At 36.3% G+C, this 22,327-nt stretch overlaps 1 protein-coding gene across 19 annotated transcripts in view; it reads left to right on the top strand.

Annotated features, from left to right (window-relative positions):
- The window catches only part of AGFG1 (ArfGAP with FG repeats 1), an 82,799-nt gene that overhangs the window by 14,576 nt on the left and 45,896 nt on the right, over window positions 1-22,327 (top strand). For all 19 annotated transcript variants that reach the window (XM_023642476.2, XM_023642474.2, XM_070269414.1 and 16 more), the window contains exon 2: window positions 11,828-11,921. In XM_023642476.2, the coding sequence (XP_023498244.1) occupies window positions 11,828-11,921 (94 nt within the window). The remainder of the gene's footprint in view (window positions 1-11,827; window positions 11,922-22,327) is intronic.

Here is a 22,327-nt window from a genome sequence, read left to right on the forward strand (position 1 = left end):
TAATGCATTTCCCAATTCACCTAGTCAAAGTGGTGATTGTCTGGGAATATACACCTTGAATTCTTCTAATGTATATAAAAAAAGTAAATCATTCAAAACTTTGGATACTTTGATTACATGTAGTTTCATTACATTAGTGGTAGGTTCCTTGTTGACATTCTTTGCAACCTCACACGTGGCAGCTGTTGCCTTAAGGACACCTGATTGGACATGATTAGAAGGAAATTCATTAACTTACTTTACGGTAGGGATGGGAATCTTGTTTGAATTGTTTGAAGCATGGGAAATGGCAGTTTTGGTTTTTTTTTTTAAGTTAGAACATATTTTTTAAAGACTCCTGAGTAGGACGTAGTCTCCGATTGGTACCATAACTGTTCTTTAGAGAGAGGAGAGCCATAATTACACCCTGCTTTTCTTCTGGTTGTTTAATTTAGGAGAGACATTAACAAACTGGAGCATGCTCTAAGAATTTGATCAGGATGATAAGGAGATTTGAAACTGTATGATTGGAACATTTCCAGAAACCAGAAATGTCTTCAGCTTAAAGAAGAGAGGACTAGGGAGTGGGGGAGCTATACATACGATCGCTATCGTTGCCTAATTTAAGCCCTGTCATGTGGAAGAGGTAATAGATTTATTCTCTAGGGGGAGACACGAGACCAGTGTATGGAAGTTACAGAGAAACGTAAATGTTTAGAAAAGGAAGAGGAATTTTCCTTGTGATTGTCAGATTTGAAAAATTCTTGTTCTCCCATTTTTTCTTAAATTTTGCAAGCTCTTTGGGGGAGGAAGTATGAAAATCAGTAGAACTAATAACATGGGAAGATGTGAAAACTCTTCCTCATTTCTCTCTTCAAACTTTTCTCTCTTACTCAGTGAGTCTTGGCAGCTCGAACTTGGAACAGTTGTGTTCAGTAGGTACTTCTATAAAAAGATTGCTAGTGTCTGGTAAAGAAACTTGATATTTTTGAAATTTAAAAAATTCTTTAAGTTTTTTAGGAATGCTTTTTTAATCAGTTAAAGAAAACAACCTGTAAGTATGTGTTAGTTAAGTTTAATTTTGAAGAGCAAGAACCATTTATTTTCTGTTTTTTTTGTTTAATTTTTAATGCAATTTTAATTTTTCTCAGAAGAATACATGATGTAATTTAAAAAAGCAAAGGCTTGTATTGGACGACAGTCATCTATTCCCTTTCTCCATTTTTGATTACCATAGACAGTGACTTTGGACTCTTGTCTGTTCCCTTATCCTATATTTACCTTAATATTTCTAACTAACATACTTATAGCTATATTTTGGATTTTTCAATGTTGGCTTTTGTCAGTTGTTTACTATACAAGGAGGAAGATAAGGGTTTGGTGCTCTTAACACTCCTCTCGTCCTCTCCACTTGCACTCTGCTTCTGGTCCTTCAATATAATGATATCTCAAGTTTTGGTTAAATCACTATTCAATATTTGCCTTATTTTGTCTATGTCCATATTCCCAGCTGAGTCACGTGGTATATTACTACTGTATTTTCTTTCTTGTACCACCTTTTCCCCCCTGAAGTTTATAATTATCTAGTTTTCTTCATTTGCTTTGTTTTCCATGTAAGTATCATTACTGTATCCCCATATAAATTACCTCTGCAATATGATCAGACACATCAGGTACTTTTTATTTTGATAAGTCTTTTGTGGGTACTTCTGTCACCTCTGGTCTGGAAATGCCGCTCTCTAGGCCTGCTATGCAGCTGTCATCTTGGGACTTTACTCCTACCTTCATTCTGGAAATTCCCTTCATGCCTAAGCTGTGCTCAACCCTTTCTTTCCAGGACCCCCACATCTCCATTAGCCTCCTAATTAAAGGTTATGATCAGTTTTGAGAACTGCATGGCTGAAAATATCTTATTCTGCCCTCATTTTTAAATTAATAGTTTATCTGTATTCACAAAGATGAAAATACTTTACCTTTGAAATTTTTAAGGCATTGCTTAGTTGTCTTCAAACCTTCAGTATTGCTGTAGAGAAGTCTGATGCTGTTCTTATTACTGATTCTTTTTACCCCATTTTTTCCCTCCTTTTTTGGGAGTATATATAAATCTTTTTATCTGTCTTATTCTGAACCTTATATTGAAGTTTTTAATTATAGGTCTTTTGTTTAATGTTTTAGGCATTTTTTTTTTTGATTCATTGATTTGGAAACTCATGCTGTTTTTAGTTTCGAGATATTTTCTCCAATCTTGGGGAATAAAAAAGCCTTGCTGTCACTCTTCTAGGAACCAAGTTGAGGGAGGGGACTGAGGGCCTAGAATTTATCACTCAGTATATAGAGTCTCAGCTGAGACCCCAGTTTTTAGCATGGTACCTAATAGCAATCCTGAGCTGTGCTTGAGTCCAGAGTCTATTTGATATAATCTCTCCAGATTAAATTTTCCTTCAGACTTCTGCCTGGGGCCTGGTAGGGATAGTCCTGTGGCGGTAGGGGAACTGGGAGTCTTAACTATATTCCACCCTACCTAAATCACCGAGCCTGCATCTGATTCCTTTCGTGAGTCTTTCAGGGGCTGTGTGGTGGGACTCAGCTTCCAGTTGGGCTTCTCATTACTGGCTTTCTTTCCTCTGCATAGTCAGATACTGCTGATATATTCACTTTTTATCTTCCAAATTTTGTTATTAGAGAAGTGTAGTGTGCTTTTGGGCTCCTCCCTTGTTCTCTGTCCCTCTGTCTCTTTGTGGGTTAATGTGTTTTTAATTCCTTTGCTGTCATTTCAGTGCAGTTTGGAGGGGTAGTGAAGACATTCTTGAGTTTTGTCCACTTTTAACTGGAATATCTTAATTAGGTTTAAATTGTCACTGAGTATTATTTTTTAGATGCTTGCCCTAAGTGTTACAAGGTCCTTACAGGGTAGTATTTGTGACTTTCAAAGAAACCTCCAAAATAACAATTATGGTTTACACCATGTTCTGTGTGTTTTTTCAGTGTTTTAAAGTTGGGTTCTGAGACTAATATTTTGGACTATCCAATACATACAGTGTCTTGGCATCAGCAGTCTGTGGAATCTTGGTAACAAGTTAAAGACATCTTCCATCTGTTATAGATTTTAAATGTATAATTTTTACAATGTGAAACATTATTTATATGTAATATTTTTGCTAAATAACTAAGAATAGATCTAAATGTCAAATTAACTTTATTACTTCATGCCAACATTAGCAATACCACATATATTTCCACAGCCTATTAAAGTATTTTAACCAGCTTCTCTCCCAGCAGGAGAAAATTAATAAAACTAACTAAATAAGCCTTCTTACGTATTCATCTAGCGCACATTGTTATTTGAATTGAACAAATGGCTATTTGCAAGATTGTTAGAGGCATGGTTAAGAGCAGCATACTGGTGGACATATGGAACAAGTCACACCATCTGGTTGCAGTCATACCTGGGTGGTGGTCTTTAAAACTAAAACTCCTGGAGAGCTGCACGTGACTTAATTATACTGCAAAAACATATTGGGCTCCACCAGTGGGTGACTTTGGAACTTCTTGAAACCAGTTAACTGGCAAGCATGCTTTCAAAATATCAACACTGCTGTTATTAAATGAGTCATTATTTAATTTTTTTTTTTTTGCACTAAACTGGAGACTTAAAATGTGTATTTTAGGATCTGGAATGGGTGGTACTTCAATATTGGCACTGTAAAAATGATATGGTTTACTTGCTCAACACTTTCATCCAATGGTTATGACTAATGTCATTACAGTAAAGTGTTTTATAAACACTAAGTTCACATGACAGCTAGACTAGGCTGAGCAAAAAAGGGAAGTGGCACCAGCTTCCAGGAATATGCTTTAAAAATAGCCAGATAAATAAAAATTGCATTGATCAGTAAAGGATTTTGCTCATTTAAATGATCAAACCTGATAGATGGAGAAGATGGTCTGCTAATGAGAGAGATTTTATTTTAATTCACCTAAAAGTGGAGATTCCTATAGATAGTAACATGGACTCTGGACTATAGTGTCTTATTTCTTAAGTTAACATACATTAACTTTTTGGTGTATGGTTCTGTAAGTCTGTATATATATAGGCTGTATAGATTATATAGGTGGAGATTGATGTAACTACCACCACAATCAGAACATGGAACTGTTCCATCACCCCTCAAGATTCTTCGTAACCCTTGTCTTTCCTTAACCCCTGGCAAGAACTGATCTGATCTCCAACACTGTAGAGTTTTTTTTTTGAAAATGTCGTGTAAATGGAATCATACAGTGTATCATCATTTCAGGTTGCCTTCTTTGCTCAGCATAGTACCTTTAAGATTAATCCAACTTAGTTGTTGAGTATTCCAATTATTTGTTTCTCCTTATTGCTGGATAGTATTCCATTGCTTGTGTATTTATCCATTTCCCATTTGAGGAACAATTGGAATTGTTTCTAGTTTTTGATGCATATGAATAGAGCTGCTACAAATATTTATGGACGGATTTTTGAGTGAACATAAGTTTTCATTTCACCCTGGTAAATAAGGAGTGGAGTTGCTAGGTTTCATGGCAAGTGTATGTTTAATTTTATTAAAAAAATAATAAAGTTTTTTGTTTGTTTTGTTTTGATTTTCCCATTATACTGTATTGGAAGCTGTAAGTTCCATGTTCTTTTATGGTCACCTTTGAAATTTTCTTTTCCATACTAACGTTCTAGAATTAATCAGTATTTTACCTTCCCTTTCAATAATCCAAGGTCTTTAAAAATGGAAAGTACCTTCACTTAATTGCTCTTATTGGCAAAATGTTAAATTTGTCTTCCCCTCCCATAAATTGGACATTTTTTAAATCAAATGATGTTTGTTTAGATTTGGCTATGTGTTTACCAGTTTCTTTGCTTGCCCCTTTGCATCTCAGCACTTTTGTGGGGTCATTTTTCTTGTTAAAGTGTATATGTCGTATGTTTCTTGAACAAAGATCTTCTGGGGTAAACTCTTGGTTTTTGTTTGTCTGAAAATATCATTATTTTGATCTTATACTTCAAAGGTAGTTTTGCTGGGTTCACAACTGTTGTTTTATTTCTTACTACTTAAAGATAATATTCTGCTGTGTTTTGATTTCTTCCGAGAAGTCTACTTTCAGTCATATTTTTTCCATTGTCTTTTCTTTGTGATTGCTTTTAAGATATTTTGTCACCAAAATGTTTCTAAGTGTGGATTTTATTCTGATTTTAATAAGCTATGCTTCCTATATATGTAGATAAATGCCTTTCATTGGATCTGAAAACTCTCAGCCATTATCTCTTTAAATATCACCTTTCCATTCTTTTAGTCTTTCAAAAGCAAGAGTATTAGTTGTTATACTTTCTAATACTTTCTTTTTTTTCCCTAAAACCCCTTTTCTGTCTCCTTACATGTCTTTACTACCTTTTGGGTTGTTTTTCCTCTTTGTTGTCATCCTCGTCTTTTTTTTTCAGATTGGCACCTGAGCTAACATCTGTTGCAGATCTTATTTTTTTCTTCTTCTTCTCCCCAGAGTCCCCCAGTACATAGTTGTGTATTCGAGCTGTAGGTCCTTCTGGTTGTGGGACACCACCTCAGCATGGCTTGATGAGCGATGTCATGTTTGTATCCAGGATTCAAGCTGGTGAAACTCTGGGCCACTGAAGTGGAGTGTGCAAACTTAACCACTTGGTCACAGGGCCAGCCCCTCTCTCTTGTCTTCTAATTCACCAATTTTCTCTTGGAGTGTCTAATTTGCTCTTCAACTGATTTGCTGAATTTCTTTTTTGGTGAGGAAGATTGTTGCTGAGCTAACATCTGTGCCATTCTTCCTCCATTTTGTATGTGGGATGCTGCCACAGTGTGGCTTGATGAGTGGTGTGTAGGTCTGTACCCAGGATCCAAACCTGTGAACCCTGGGCGGCTGAAGCAGAGCACGTGAACTTAACCACTATATCACCAGGCTGGCCCCAGCCACTGTGTGTCTTTTAATTGTAGAATTCAATCCATTTACATTTAGAGTGATTATTGATATATGATGGCTTAATGCCACCATTTTATCACTCGTTTTCTGGTGGTTCTGTATTTCCCTTGTTTCTTGTCCCATATATTTCGGACTGCCAATTCAGTTTGGTCACTCTCTATGATGGTTTTCTGTTTTCTCTTTATCATTTATGTTTCTGTTGTGATTTTTTGTTCAGTGGTTACTGTGAGGTTTGTATAAAAGATCTCATAGATGAGATAGTCCATTTTCTGATAGCCTCATATTTCCTTAGTCTAAACAGGTTCCATCTCTTTCCTCTTCCCCATCTAAGTTATTGTTATTACAACTTACTCTGTTTTGTTTTGTGAGTTTGTAGTTAAAATGAAATCATTATATTTATTCTTAATGTTTTCCTTCCCTTTATCTTTAATGTTATAATTAAGTGTTCTAACCTGTTCTGATAGAGTTGCAATTTTCTGATTTTGTCTGCCTATTTATTTCCTTGCTCAAGGCTTTGTAAAGTCTTTTATTTTTTCAGGTATGAGGTCCTTCTTGATCTTTTCTTGTAGGGGAGGTCTTATGGTGATGAACTCCCTCAGTTTTTGTTTATTTGGGAAAGTTTTTCTTTCTCCCTCATATCTGAAGGATATTTTCACTGGATAGAGTCTCCTTGCCTGAAGATTTTTGTCTTTCAGAATTTGAAATATGTCATTCCACCCTCTACTATGCTGTAAGGTTTCTGCTGAGAAATCCATTGAAAGCCTGATTAGGGGTTCCTCTGTAGGTTATTTTCTTCTACCTTGCTGCCCTTAATATTTTTTCTTTATCATTGACTTTTGCCAGTTTTATTAATATATGTCTTGGAGAAGGTCTTTTTACATTGATGTAATTAGGAGTTATGTTAGCTTCTTTTACTTGTAATTCCAACTCCTTCCCCAGGTTTGGGAAGTTCTCAGCTATTATTTCTTTGAACAAGTTCTCTGCTCCATTCTCCCTTTCTGCTTTGGAATACCTGTAATCCTTATGTTGCATTTCCTGATTGAGTCAGATATTTCTTGGAGAATATCTTCATTTCTTTTTAGTCTTAGTTCTCTCTCCTCCATCTGAAGCTTTTCCATATTTCTCTCCTATAAATTGCTAATTCTGTCCTCCGTAATATCAGCTCTGTTATATAAGGATTCCAGGTCTTTAGCTCATTCATTGTGCTTTTCATCTCTAACATTTCTGGTTGTTTTTTCTTTATAGTTTCAATGTCTTTTGTGAAGAATTCCCTCTCTTTGTTAATTTTTATTCCTGATTTCATTGAGTTGTGTTTCTGAGTTTTCTTGTAACTCATTGAGATTTTTTATGATAACTATTTTGAATTCTCCGTCATTTAGATTGTAAATTTCTGTGCCTTCAGGATTGATTTCTGGGTGTTTGTCTTTTTCCTTTTGGCCTGGGGTATTAATATACCTCTTTATACCATTTGATGGGATGGATTTGTGCCTTCACATAGATAGTATCTGATTGCAGATTCTGCCTGCTGCTACTGGGGAGGGCAGGAGCTGTATATTCTGAGCCTGCCGTGATCCCTGGCAGCTGTTCCTGTCCGAGTCTGGGTCACTCCTTGGGACCTCAGCAGCAGTGTAGGCTCTACCACCAAATGGGAAAGCCATCACACGGAGGCTCACGGCTGCCACTGCCTGCTCCCATGGTCCTGCCAAGGCACGCTTCTACCTTTGGGACTGCAGTGGTACTATGGGTATTCTTGGCAGCTGGGAAGGTGTTTGCCTGGGTGCGCAGATCCACCACTGCCTCTTCCTAGGTTGCACTAGCTGTCATGCTTGGTGGGCAGGGCCTCCCCACTAGGTCCAAGCCTGGGCTACTCCCTAGGACCGTGGCGGCACTGTGGGCTCTCCCAGTGGATGGGAAAGTGATCATGCAGGGGCTCAGGGCTGCTGTCACGGGTTCTTGTAGTCATGCTGAGGTGCGCTCCCACCCTCTGGGCCGCAGCAGTGCTATGGGCAATCCGTCTGGGAGAGCAGTTGCATGAATGCACAGGGCTGCCAGGGAGCTAGAGAGTGCTCACCTACCTCCACCATCTCCCTGTGGGTAATCCATCAACCTTCAGATATATAGCTGTGCAGGTCTTTAGGCTTCCTATTGTGCTGTGTGGGTATCCTCTGTTGGTCAGTGAATGGCCATTTGATTGTAGTTTGAAGGAAAAGAGATAAAGGGAACAGCTCACTCTGCCATGTTGCTGATGTCACTCTCTGTAGTCTTTCCTAATTTAGGTTTTAATATACATATTCTATACAAATTTTAAAGTCCAAGTTTTTTGACTACTACTTGTAATCAGTTGGACTTTCCTATTTCTTACTACTTTTTTCTATTGTAGAGTAATACAGATTCGTTGTGGAATACTTGGAGAGAATAGAAAATTATAAATAGAAAAAGAAATTCAGTCTCATCATCTGTATGCAAGGATTGTTAATACTTTGGGGTATTTGGTTTGTCTTGGCAGGTTTTTTTAATGTAGGTCTGAGAATACTATATAATTTTCATCTTAAAAAAATTAAAACATAAGTGTGCATGATGTTGTACAGTTTTATTGTTATTTATTTAACCACTTCCCTTTGGTATTGAAGTGTTTCTGATGTTTTCCTATTATGAATCATGTTTGATGAACATCTTGTACATAGTTAGCTAGCTATGTTTCAGATTCCTAAAAGGATATTACTGGGTCAGAAGGCATGAATGAGGTTCCTGATACAAATTGGTGAATTTATCCCGTCATCAGTGTATGAGACTACCTATATTCACTGCATACTCATCATTTTGCATTCTACTTAAGAGTTTGATGGTCAATCTTTGGTTCTTTTGCCAGACTATTTTAATAGCATGTAATATCCATGTACAAAGCTTTTGGGAGGCTAAAGAAGGAAAAATCCTTGTATATCCTTGCATGAGAATATAGTTAATCTGAGTAAATGAAACATAAAAGAGCGATTAGAGGAAGCAACATGAACAAATGTAACATTTCCTGGGAGTTACACCATTAATGTAGTTAACGTAGCCTTGCAAAATTGTGTCTACCAGTTTCGTAAATCAAGTCCTATTTTAAGTTCACTGAGAGGCTCATAAAAAGAAATCTTGTAATAGGTGTTCTTGTTAAGTGGAGGAAAATGTCCCTACGTAGTTTGGTTATGAATACGTTTTGGTTGTATTTGTTTCATAAGTTCAAAATTTTGTTCACTTATTTGAGAAATATGAGTACCTTCTTTATGCATAAATGGACTCTGTAATATGGTAGGGCCTTGAGATATATGAATGAATAAGCTATACACTGTACTGCTTTCATGAGATTACATACATATACTATAACTTAAAAGAGTGAGGAGTTTCCTCATTTGATGATTTGAGAAGTATAGAGGTATAACTTTTTGCTCCAAAATTTCTTATTCAAAACATACCCCCTTGTAACAGTGTTTGACATTTTCTCATCAGAAAGTAATTCCTATGCCATTTGCATTTTTAAAAAGGATACTGTAAAGGAGGTGGAAAGGTAAAGGGTTGGCTAGAACAAGGAGGAGGTATTAGGGGACAAGGAGAGATGTTGCTAACTGAGAGGGAGGGAATAGAGGAATTTGAGAGAACAATAACAAGTTAATTCCTTCTGAAATTGTTTTTGAGCAAAGTAGGGTGCAAGTACATATCATAAATTAATAAGCTTCCCTGAAAATGGTGAATTTAGTTTTGTTCTCATAATATGGATGAATTGGAAAACTAGTGTCATACTTTAAATAAATAATAATGACTTTTCCTAAATTTTTGCTTTTGGAAATTTAGAAGGTATCTTTAAAGCCTTATTTGTGATTGCAAGTTGTAAAGCTTCTTGAAAGTAATTCATGCTTAGCTGTTTCTTCATAGCGTAGTTTGAAAGTTTTACTAGGATGAAGTTGCTGTGTTAAATTTTCCCTTCTGTGCAATCTTTATTTCTGTATTTTATGACTTACCAAGAGCTAGAAGGAAAATAATTTATTAGTTTAAAATTTAAACAAAGCAAACCAAAACAACAACCCAACTTAACGTTTCTCCACTTTGAAACGTGAAAGAGAAAGTGCAATGTGTTGTAATTCAAAGCGTGATCTGAAAGGTGTGCCATCTCTTTGACAGAATGGAGAGAAAGAAGCAACAGGATATGAAAATTGAGCTTCTGTTAATTCTGAATTCTCCATGTTATTTTGACTTAAAATATTGTGAATTTCTAGAATATTATACACTATAATTGTTCAAAAATGTTTCCAGAATACTTTTGTAAGAGTTGGTTCATTGTTAAATCTCTCATTTAGTTAGCATGAATGATTGCAGGATGCCTATGACAAATTCTGTAAAAAGTCTGCTCTAGAACTTGGATTCCAAATGAGGCCTTTACCAGAGGACATGACTCCAGAGTCACTTTATGAAACTGTGCAGTTTATTTGTTACTTTGCATAGTTTATTTATCTCTTATTCTTGTGGCTCGAGTAGGCCACTCTGTGATAGTTGGACAAAGTGTAAATAGTTCTTACTCTTTCTGAGTACATTTCTATTCAGTTTTTCATGTGCATGATAAAACATCATCAAGAAACTTAAGTCCTCTTAAGGCAATCTATACAGAAAAGGCTTCAAGGTTGTAAAGGACCTTAAGTCATTTAATCGTACATCCATCTAGTCCTCGAATCCCTTCTCCATGTCCCTAGTTTTCTCTTGAACACTTACTGCCTCGTGAGGAGATTAAAAATGTTCATGGGGCCGGCCTGGTGGTGCGGTGGTTAAGTGCGCACCTTCCGCTTCGGCAGCCTGGGGTTCGCCGGTTCAGATCCCAGGTGCGGACATGGCACCGCTTGGCAAGCCATGCTGTGGCAGGCGTCCCACATTTAAAGTAGAGGAAGATGGGCACGGATGTTAGCTCAGGGCCAGTCTTCCTCAGCAAAAAGAGGAGGATTGGCGGCAGATGTTAGCTCAGGGCTAATCTTCCTAAAAAAAAAAAATGTTCTTTATTATAAATCCTTATTTGAATTGATGGAGAGATGGGGCTTTATTCTTACTGGTTAATAACTTCAGGTTTCCTTGGGTTAGTTTTCAATTTTCTAAATTAACCTCAAACTTAAAGGTAGTAGCTATTTGATGAGAATATTTGTATAGCTCAAAACTTAACATATCATCATCACTCTCTTAGGAAGTATGAAAATATTTAAATAATTCTTTTTCAATTCTTTACCATAGAGCTCTTCACATAGGCTTCTTCCACCATGAGAAACACGCTAAAGCAATATTTGTTTTTCCTAGAAGCTCGTATGTTACAGGTCCTATGTCTTCCTAACTAGGTAGTCGCTTGAATTTATTTATTTATTTATTTATTTATTTTTGTTTTGTTTTGTTTTTTTTTTTTGGAGGAAGATTCGCCCTCAGCTAACTACTGCCAGTCCTCCTCTTTTTGCTGAGGAAGCCTGGCTCTGAGCTAACATCCGTGCCCATCTTCCTCTAGTTTATACGTGGGACGCCTACCACAGCATGGCTGCCAAGCAGTGCCATGTCCGCACCCGGGATCCGAACCAGCGAACCCCGGGCCGCCGAGAAGCGGAACGTGCAAACTTAACCGCTGCGCCACCGGGCCGGCCCCTGAATTTATTTTTAAATATATTATTTAGTGTGGGTCTAGCCAAACTTCCCTGGAAATATGTATTGTGGGGATTAATAGTTTAAAATAATTTTTAAATACTTTTAGTTTATGGAATGAAGGCACTGTTCCAAGTTTAAATATGCTAATGAAAAATAGTTTGTATTGATGTATAATTTTTAAAATGTAGCATCTAATAGTAAATTTGTAAAATATTTTATCTTTTAGGCGAGGGTTAAATCCACCGCACAGGGTGAAGTCTATCTCCATGACAACATTCACACAACAGGAAATTGAATTTCTGCAAAAACATGGAAATGAAGTAAGTGTTTTTACAATTTTCAGCTTTTTTGTTGGCAGTCATTTTAATAAGATTTAATAAGTTGTTTAGAATGGTGAATTTCACTGTCTAAAAATGGTTATTTTTATATTCTATATTTAGATATTTTAGAGAATGTACTCATTTAATAATGTATTTAGAATTAGTGTGTACTACATAAATACTTTACCTTAAACTTGAAGTGAAACGTATGTGTTTAAAATTCGTTGGTGTTTTAGGACTGGCCTGGTGGCATAGTGGTGCTCTGCTTTGGTGGCCCCGGGTTTGCGGGTTCAGACCATGGGTGGTGCAGACCTATACACCATTCATCAAGGCATTCTGTGGTGGCATCCCACATACAAAGTAGAGGAAAATCAGCACAAATGTTAGCTCAGGGACAGTCTTCCTCATAAAAAAAAAACCAGTATTGAATATAGAAGGTGTTTTTGGAGGATATCTAGTATTGGAGTAATTGTTAGACAAAAAAAAAAAGAGTATTATGGTAAACTTTTGTTAGGCTGTTGTGTGATCAGCTTTCACATGAGGTCCCCTCCTGTTGTCTTACTACATTTTTGACTTTGTACGTATATGTGGTGTTTAATATTGAGCAGGGGCTTGGTAGGGAGGGCATTAGTAGTTCTGCGCAGGCAGCCTGGGGTCATGGGGAACCTGATAGAATAAAGATTTGGAGCGGAACTTTTCCCTTCTACTCTGCTTTAATGGGCTTTCAGTAATTCCACTCTGTTTGCTTTCTTGTTTTTAGCTTCATGTTTTGCTATTAGTAGAAGTGGTGATCTAATATTTTAAAAAACTATAAAATTAATGAAGAAGGCGGGTATGTTTTATAATCTTGGGGTAGGGATGAGCCACTCAACCCAATTGATTACTAATAGCCATTATTATTTCACGGAAGAATCTTACCACTTCCTAAAAAAGAAATATTACTTTAGTTATACTATTCCGGTTGCATATTTTTGATATGAGAGAGAAAAGAAGTTGTAAGATTTTATTAGTTTCAGTGTTCTCTGTCACCTTCAGAAGATGTATGCAAGCATTTTGTCCTCTGCCTCTCCTTTTTCCTGGCATTTTGATAATATTATCTTAAACTTATTCACCTACTTGTGATGTGCATGTGTTTTTGGTTCTAAAATAGTGAAGTGTAAATTCAAATTTATAAAATATTTTTAAATACATTATTTAGAGAAGTGACCACACTTTGAAGTCTCCAAACTTTGCTGATAAAAAATTATTTTGAGTAATCAACTTCCAGAATGATGTGGATAAATTACAGGAAAATCTAAAGCTAGATGAAAGGGCAGAAGGTTTGTAGTGACAGTAAGTATAGAATTGTATGTTTATGGGTTAAAATACAGTTAGAACTATTTGTATAAAGTTTGGGGTTTGCCTAGCAGGGCAAAATTTAAATTACTTTCTTAGGATGTTGGCCTAGTTTGCAAAATATTGGACATCAGAATGGAGTCAGAAATAAAAGAATATTTATTGTTCTTAGATTAAGAATCTAATGACAATAGATAAAGTCAGAGTAACAGAACTGGAAAGGTAACAGTCCATTGGAGAAGTAAGTAGAAGTATTTGAACTTGTCAGTAGATAAGGTTAGGTAGAGACTGGTCCCAAAACTGAGATTGAAGGAACTTTTCTTTTTTAATTGTGGTAACAACACTTAACATGAGATCTACTCTCTTAAAAAAATATTAAGTGTAAAATACAGTATTGATAATTATAGGCGTAGTGTTGTACAGCAGATCTCTAGAGCTTATTCATCTTGCATAACTGAACTTTATACTTAATACCTGTTAAATAGCAACTACCCATTTCCTGCTCCCAGTTTCTGGCAACCACCATTCTACTTCCTGCTTCTCTGAGTTTGACTATTTTAGATACCTCATATAAGTGGAATGATACAGCATTTGTTCTTCTGTTACTGGCTTATTTCACTTATCATGATGTTCTCAGGGTTCATCTATGTTGTCACATACAGCAAAATTTCTGAAGGAACTTTTTTTTTTTAAAGATTGGCACCTGAGCTAACATCTGTTGCCAATCTTCTTTTTTCTTCTTCTTCTTCTTCCCCCCAAAGCTCCCCAGGACATAATTGTATATTCTAGTTGTAGGTCCTTCTGGTTGTGCTATGTGGGATGCAGCCTCAGCATGGTCTGATAAGTGATGCCATGTCCACACCCAGGATCCAAACCAGGGAAACCCTGGGCCAGCGAAGCGGAACACACAAGCTTAACTACTTGGCCACGGGGCCAGTCCCTGAAGGAACATTTTTTAAGACTGTAAAATAAATTTAGGATATATGAAAGGACATACTTGAATTAGGTAACTCATTATATCAAAAAGTAAAAACAAAATATTAAAATTAGAGATGACTGGAAGGGGTTCATGAATCTTAGACCCTAAAAGGAGTCATGCAAATTCACATAGGCCATTTAAAGTACTCACTGTGATAGTCATTGTGCTAGGTAGTGTAGTTGCGGTTACAGATGTGGCACACAGGCTTAGCTGACATAAAGCTCACAGCCTACTTGGTGAGACAGGTTTGTACCAAATTATAACATGGTGTGAGATAATTAATGATAAGAATAAAAAGTTTCAGAAATTATGTGTAGGAGGGATTCAATCTGTTGGTGAAAAGGAGAGGATTGGGATGATCTCACAGAGGAGGTAAAACATTTGCTGGTGTTTGAGGGTGACTAGGACTTATGCTGGCAGGAAAAGATATTGAAGGCAGGGCAAACACAGTGCACAAAGAAAAAGGGAAATTTGCAGTATTCTTACTGCTAGAAAATATATCAGTCTTTTGGGTATTGTTAAGGAAGACAAACATACCTTCTTGTGTGCCTTTGGACATCTTAGAACCAAAATATTGGACTAGGTATATTTGATTCTTTACAATATTAGTAGTATCTGTGTTCTTAAAAACTTAATAGATAGTTGAAGGTGAGAATTCATATTATGAGGTGCAGGACAGTTGGTACAACTTAATAAAAAAGCTTTATAGACTTCAAGCGCAAGTGCTTTATTTATCTTATTTAAACATTTAAATCTTAAGTATAACATGCGTAGAGAAATGTATACAGATCTTACTTTTTTATTTCAAAATATGTTGCCATATTTCAACTGTGTGTCATCTTTCAGTAATTTGGAAAGGACCATACTCAAGCACATAAATTTTGCATTAAAAAGGCACTATTATGCATCTTATGCCTGAGTGGGTTCATGTCTGAAGATGAGTGTTCCAGAAGTTAAAAGATCTGAAAGTATATTGACTGGCAGCAGTCTTGGATCTTTTGTCTGCACTGGGAAGTTTCAGTGTTCTGAGGGGCCTGCGTGGTTGTCACGATTGGGAGTGTTGGCTGGCTTAACCAGGCAAGCACCATGGTTACTGCATGACTCACAGTGTGTTGAACAAAATTAACCTACATTCCACATGCTTTGAATGTTCCTCCAGACATTTATATGGGAAAAACCTGTTTACAGTCTTCTCCATGTGTAACTTAAATCTGTTTTACATACTCACGTTACAGTTGTGAACAACTTATTGCCAAAGAAAGTCATGCTGCAAAGCCAGAATCAGAGTGGGAGGGGATTACCAAGTTACAGGGCACAGGGCATGGATACAGGGAAGCCATTAATTGAGACTGTCAGTGCAGTGGGTTAGCACATGTATATATCTAGGGAAGATTTCACTTTTCACCAGAACTTTATTAAGAGTTTTTCACTGCTTTGGAAAATTAGAAAACTGATGGCAACACCACTCATAGTATTTTGAGTCATTAATACAGTTGTCCGTGTTGGTAGCTGTGGTAAGCAAATAGTGGTATTACTATTTATAAATACATATCAAGGACACACTTAATATTTATAACAGTATATCATTAGTTTCTACAGATAAGGTTTACAGATTACTTAATATTACTATAGCATTCTCAGAGTCCTACAATGTGTTCAGTGGAGCAGATGTGTACATTATAGGTTATAGAACATAGTATGCCACATGTTAGTAAAATATTTTGCAGCAAAGCACTTTGTATTTATTATTTGCTGAAATGGTTTTGACATTTTTTCCAAAAGTAAAATATTTCACAGAAAATTTCCACATATTTATCTTATATTGGTTTCTTTTGTATCATGAGTTACTTAGGAAAAAATCTTTAGTGGTTTCCTTCATATGTCTTCTTTTATTATATTGTGGGTAAATCATGGTCCTCTAGTTAAAGGAATTTCACTATTGGGTTAACTTCTGATTATCAAAGTTAGTGGAAGGAGGGCTGTTCAACAGGCTATAGATAATCCAATAAAAAGAAAATGTAGAAATAATTTTCTTTTGAAACATAGTTTTTCTTTTCTAGTAGCAAATTAACCTTCCTAATTGTATTTTAGGATTGAGAGTAAAAGGGTTACTACTCATGCCCTACGGCCATCCAGTCTACATTTAGAAGTAAAATCATGTAGTGATGGACAATATATGATTGTTTTTATGCTAGATTGTAAAAATGACCCCAAAACAGAAACTGTTGCTTTTAAAAAAATCCTAAAACAGTAGACCCAAAAGGTAAGGTGCACTTTTACCCAGTTAACATTCATGATTTATTCTTTCTTCATTCTTGAGGCAGATTTATTAATTACCTACTATATGCAGAGACTGTCCTTGGGTGTTAGGGATACAGTGATCCACAAAAACAGACGTGATGCCTGCGCTTCTGTAAAGTTTATAGTCTAGTGGAGGAGAGTGATAATACAAATCTTTTTTTCCCAATTCTGTTTTGGTGTAAGAGTGAGAAAGGGCTGTAGTTTGGAGTCGCAGATGCTTGGGAGCGTGGAGATGTGGTATCAAGCAGTTATACTGACCATTTTAAATACGTCTTATTTTATGAGGCACTCCGGCCTTTTTGGCAGTTAAATTGCATCTTTGGGAAAGATTGGAGCTATTTTATAATCAGAAACAAGCACTTCCACAAATAAAAATATTTTTGTTTCTTAAATTAAAATTCCAAGTTCACATGCTGTGACAGTTTTGCTGGAATATCCAGGTATTATTTTATGATATGTTATATATTCAATCTATTATGAGGTTAAACAGGACACTCGTAGTTATTTCCTAAATTATCCTGTCCTATAAACTGTAATAAGAAGTGATGGTCATCCTCAGTACAGAATAGTGAACTCTGAAAAGTAGAAGGCCGATATCAGAAAGAATCTATGGGATATTATCAGAGCAAAGATGACAAGCTTTCAAGTGAATCCTGAATCAGTGTATGGAAGGGTCACGTAGTTTCAGAGTGTTGTATTGATTTCCTTTAAGTTTGATTAAAAACGAAACAGTCTAACCCAAACTGCAACTCTATAGGGAAATTGATAAAATTTGGGTGGGGCTTGTTAAATATTTCTGGAAGTGCAGTGGTCTTGTGCAGAAAGGATCAGAATTGTATTCAGCAGGTTGAGTGAGAACCTTGGACAAGATGTATCTGAGCTTCAATTTCTACAACTGTAATATAGTACAATAATGTCTTTATATAGAAAGATTAGAGTGCTTTGAACTGAGGCAGCCTGTCACAGTTCCAGCATATTTCTTGTCAAATAAGATAGATATTCAGATGTTTACTGAGTCAGAATCTAAGATAGTAGAAGTTATAGGACAAGGATTATCAATATTTTTCCCTCACTCCTTGCTCAGGGTGGTTTCATTAGGGGGATTTTTCAATTTCATAGAATACTATAGTGTCATTTACATTAATATTTGGGTTATGTATTTAAACTCTTGGAACATTTTAACTTTAGTTTTATGCTGAGCTTAAATAATAATAATTGGCAGTTGTTTTAGTAGCAACATATATTAAATATGGTTATTGAGTGACAGATTTAAGTTACATACTCGTTACTCTAGGACCTACAGTTACCTTGCTTGTAGCAGAAGTTGGCAAACAGTTTCTGTAAAAGGCCAGATAGTAAATATTGTAGGCTTTGTGGGCCTCCTATAATCTTTGTGGCCTATCGTTATTTGAAAAAAAAATTTTTTTATAACCCTTTAAACCTGTGAAAACCATTCTTAGATTGGGCAGAACAAAAATAGGCCAGTAGCCCGATTTGATCTATGCATGGTTGATTGAAGACTCCTGGTCTGTGGAATTCTAAAATTTTCAGTTCTCAATATAAATCCTTTTATAACTTGGCTTCTTCTCCTAGTTAATCTTTTTCTTGCTGCATTCCCAGAAAAAAAATTTTTTTTTTAAGGCTGGATAATCAGCTTTTATTTTTCTTCTCCCCAAATCCCCCCAGTGCATAGTTGTATGTTCTAATTGTGAGTGCCTCTAGTTGTGCTGTGTGGGATGCCACCTCAGCATGGCTTGATGAGCAGTGCTAGGTCTGCGCCCGGGATCTGAACCGGCGAAACTTGGGCCGCTAAAGCGGAGAGTGTGAACTTAACCACTTGGCCACAGGGCTGGCCCCAGAAATGTTTAACTATAGTTATCTCTCTTTTGTTTTATCACTCTCATGGTTTCTTCTGTATTGGTCTTATTACCCTCATAACATTATAAACATTTCTATGGCATAATCTTACATATTTTTTCACTATACCTAGAGCAGTGAGAATGTATAAAATTATATATATATCCAAGGGAGTTTCAAACTTTATATCCATGTGAGTTTCACTGGAATTACTTGTAATGATTGTTAAATTTTTTTTTTGGTAAAAATTCCTGCGCTCTACTCCCTGGAGATTCTGACCCTGGAATGTGGGGTGAGGCACAGGAGTGTCTGTCTGCATTTTCAGTCAGAACCCCATGTGATTCTGATGCTGATGGCTATGGGCCACCATTTGAGAAAAGTATATAGTACCTAAAGGCTCCAGACTAGGACACGAAACAATCTGTGGTCTAGTTTCAGCATCACTGGTTAATGAACCTTGTCACCTTGAACAAGGTACTTTTCCTTGAGCTGCTGCTGCTTTTGTACCATGAGAAGTACCTGTCCTGCCTGTTTCACGAGGTTGATTTCTAGATAGTGTATGTGAAAATGTTTTGAAAACTGATGTATTATGAAGATGTAAGATGTTAGTTTTATGTGAAAAGATACTTTTTCAATTGATTCCTAAGCTCAGGAAAAAAATAGGTAGTATATAGGAAAATAATGTGCTTTGAGTTGAACTTAGTGAGTTTAGGAAGAAATTTTTGCAGAATTTGAGTTAATATGATGGTATTAATAAATATTGAGTTAATTTAGGAATAATAGTAACATTTAAAAAATTTTAACTATAAAAATGTCATTGTTTGAGAGAGTAGCTTCCTAGTGAGATACTCAAGGTTTAAAACAATGTAACTGAAATATTGAGGCACACACTGTTGTATTATTTAAGAAGATAACTTTTGTTCAGTTTCTGCATATTTATGAAGAAATGCAAATATTTTAAAGTCTAGTCTCTACTTTGAAAGAAAGCCATGCTATTAAAGTTCTCTTTTAATTCTAGCTGAATCTAGTCAGTAGTAGCGTAGTAATCTTTAAAATATTTGGAGTGCATTCTTGGATATTAGTTGTTGGCTTTCAGAGAAATATCTGATTCTACCAATTAGCAAAAAGAATGTAGGAAATGTTATCTTTGTTTTACACATATTTTAACATGTGGGTCTTTTTGAATGATGACCGAAAACCCAGAGTCTTGTAGAAGGAGCTAGAGGTTAGTTTGTAGCTGCTCTGAGCATTTATTTAACTTTTTGTTGCATTGCTATCCCAGGTCACAATATTTATTTCCTTCTAGCTGTTTGCCTCAGCTGTTCTAGCTTTCACTGATCTCTCACCTATTCTTGTTTCTTTCTTTCTTGTCAGTAACTATGTGATCTTTAAAAAACAATCTTATTTGAATCGAATTAAAAATATAAATTTTTAGACTTTTTGTTCTGGTGTAAACTTTTCAATATGGAGATGTTCATCGTATCTACATAAGGGGTCAGAATAATATGACAAACTCCCATCAACTCATGGCCCTGTCCCTTCTTTTTTATTTTGAAGCAAATCCAAGACAGAATTTCATCTGTAAATTCATCAACTAATGTTATCTCTAAAAAAACAAGGACTTTTAAAAATAATATAACCACAGTACTCTTTTTCATGTCTGTAAAAATTAGTAATCGAATTATTTAGCCAGTGTTCAACTTTCCTTTCATTTCATGAATTTCATTTTTTTCCTGTTCCCTTGGAAATTGATGCTGGGTTCTTACTACAGAGCAAGAAGCCTCTTTAGCTGCTAGAACAGTAACTTGACATTCATCTTGGCAACAGAGGGTGCCATCTGGTTGGGGGTGCCTTATGAGCTGGTAAGAAGAAATTTGAAAGAGGGATTGTTGATCACATTGAAGGTGTTTTGATTCTGTTTCATGAAATTCAAGCCCAATCCTGCACAGGCAAGGTCAGCTTTGGCTAGGAGTAGCCAAAGGCCATGCCTATCAGAAACTTGGAGATTTAGATGATATCTTTTGTTAGTCTTCTACTGGACTATGGACTCTACCAATTCCCAGGGACAATCCCGTACTGGCCCGTGATGCTAGGATGTTTCCAAGGATGAGGTGGCTGTGAGCAGTCATCTTCTGGTACCAGAACTTGTCCTGTTTTGTGCCATTTAACTGCAGCATGGTGCCATAGGTCTTACTACAGGTGAGCAGGGTCTCTTGGTAATGTGAGCACTGTGGTGCAGCAGCTGCTCTGCTTGCACGGGGCCTGGCTGGGCTATTTGCTGCACTGTCTCTCAGAACACCCTCTCGTGGATGGGCATGGCAAGACTCCTGCTCAAAGCCACAACACAATGGCCAGATTTCCCTGTTTTCTTCCTTCTACCTCCCAACAGTTTATTATGAAAAATTCAAATATACTTGAAAGTTGAAAAATTATACAGGTAAACACTGTGCTCTATTTGCTTTAGCAAATATTTGTTATCTCTTCATCAATCCATCTTATATTTTTCTTGCATTTCAGAGTAAGTTCAAATATTAGTTCATGGCACCCCTAAAAATCTTTATTATATAATTAATTAAATTTCAATATTTGTTAAATTTCATCAAAGTGAAATTAAATGTAGGTATAACTTACAGTGAAAGGTAAAAATCTTAAGTGTACCCTTGGAAGAGTTTTGATAACTGTATCCAGTGTGCTAACTCAAAGCCCTAGAAAGATGGAGAACATGACCATCATCCCAAAAAGTTCCCTGACTTTTCCTCCTATTCAGTCCCTCTCCTCTCCAGAGGCAACCACTGTTTTGATGTTTTTCATATGGTTGTTATTCATATTTGTATAAGTAAAATAATAAATAGTATGCTTTTTGGTGTAAAACTTCTTTTGAGAGTTATGCATGTGGATGCGTATAGCTTGTTCCTTTTTTATTACTGAGTACTGTTTTTATTACTGAGTATATTTAAATGAATATATCAGAATTTGCTCATTCTTCTTTGTCAAATATATGTTTAGTGAATCTTTTCTCCTAGTCTCGGGCTTTCTTACTTATTTTCTTATTGGGGTCTTTGGACAAGCAGAAGTTTGTCTTTTGATGAAGTGTATCAACTTTTAGTTTTATAGTTATTACTTTCTCTGCTCTGACTTAAGAAATCTCTACCTACTCCCCAGTCATGAGAATCTCATTTTATTTTAGACCCTTTGAAAGCTTTAATGTTTATATGTATAATCTGTGTCAAGTTAATTTTCATGTATGGTGTGCTAGATGTCGAGATTCAAGTTTTTCCATGAATATATGTAGTCATTCCAGCTCCATTTGTTAAAAGCACTTTCCTCAGTGGACTGCTTTGGAGCCTTTGTCAAAAATGACTGTGTAAGTATGGATATGCTTCTGGTCTCTGTTCGGTTTCATTTATTTATTCCTTGGTCCTTATGCCAGTCCCGCGCTGTCTTGACTTCAGTCTTGAAGTTAGGTAGTGCAAGTCCTCCAGTTTCCTTTTTTAAAGATTGCTTTACATATTCTAGGTCAGAGGTTGGCAAACTATGGCTCCCAGCCAGATTTGACCTGTTGCCTGTTTTTATATGGCCCACTTGAGTGACCTACTGTCGTTTGACATGAAGACTAAGTTTGGTTGTCCCCGCTCTGCCCCTGCTTCCTCCCTCCCCTACAGGCAGCTGCTGATACCAAGTGGTGGAATCTTATCTGGGAGTTATGACTCAGTCACCTTTGGCCAGCTGCTCAAATTTCGATGACTGGGCTCGCTGGGAGGACAAGAAGGAGCACTGTGATCTGAGTGTCACTGGGACAGAGAATGAAAGTGAACACAGTGGTTATTCACATGATCTGTTTCTTTTATCAGTTTTGATGAGTTGTATTTTTCAGGGAATTTGCCCATCTCGTCTAAGTTGTCATATTTATTGACATAAAGTTATTCATAATAGT

The sequence above is a fragment of the Equus caballus genome, chromosome 6 (genome assembly GCF_041296265.1).
Source record: "Equus caballus isolate H_3958 breed thoroughbred chromosome 6, TB-T2T, whole genome shotgun sequence".
NCBI lineage: Eukaryota > Metazoa > Chordata > Mammalia > Perissodactyla > Equidae > Equus > Equus caballus.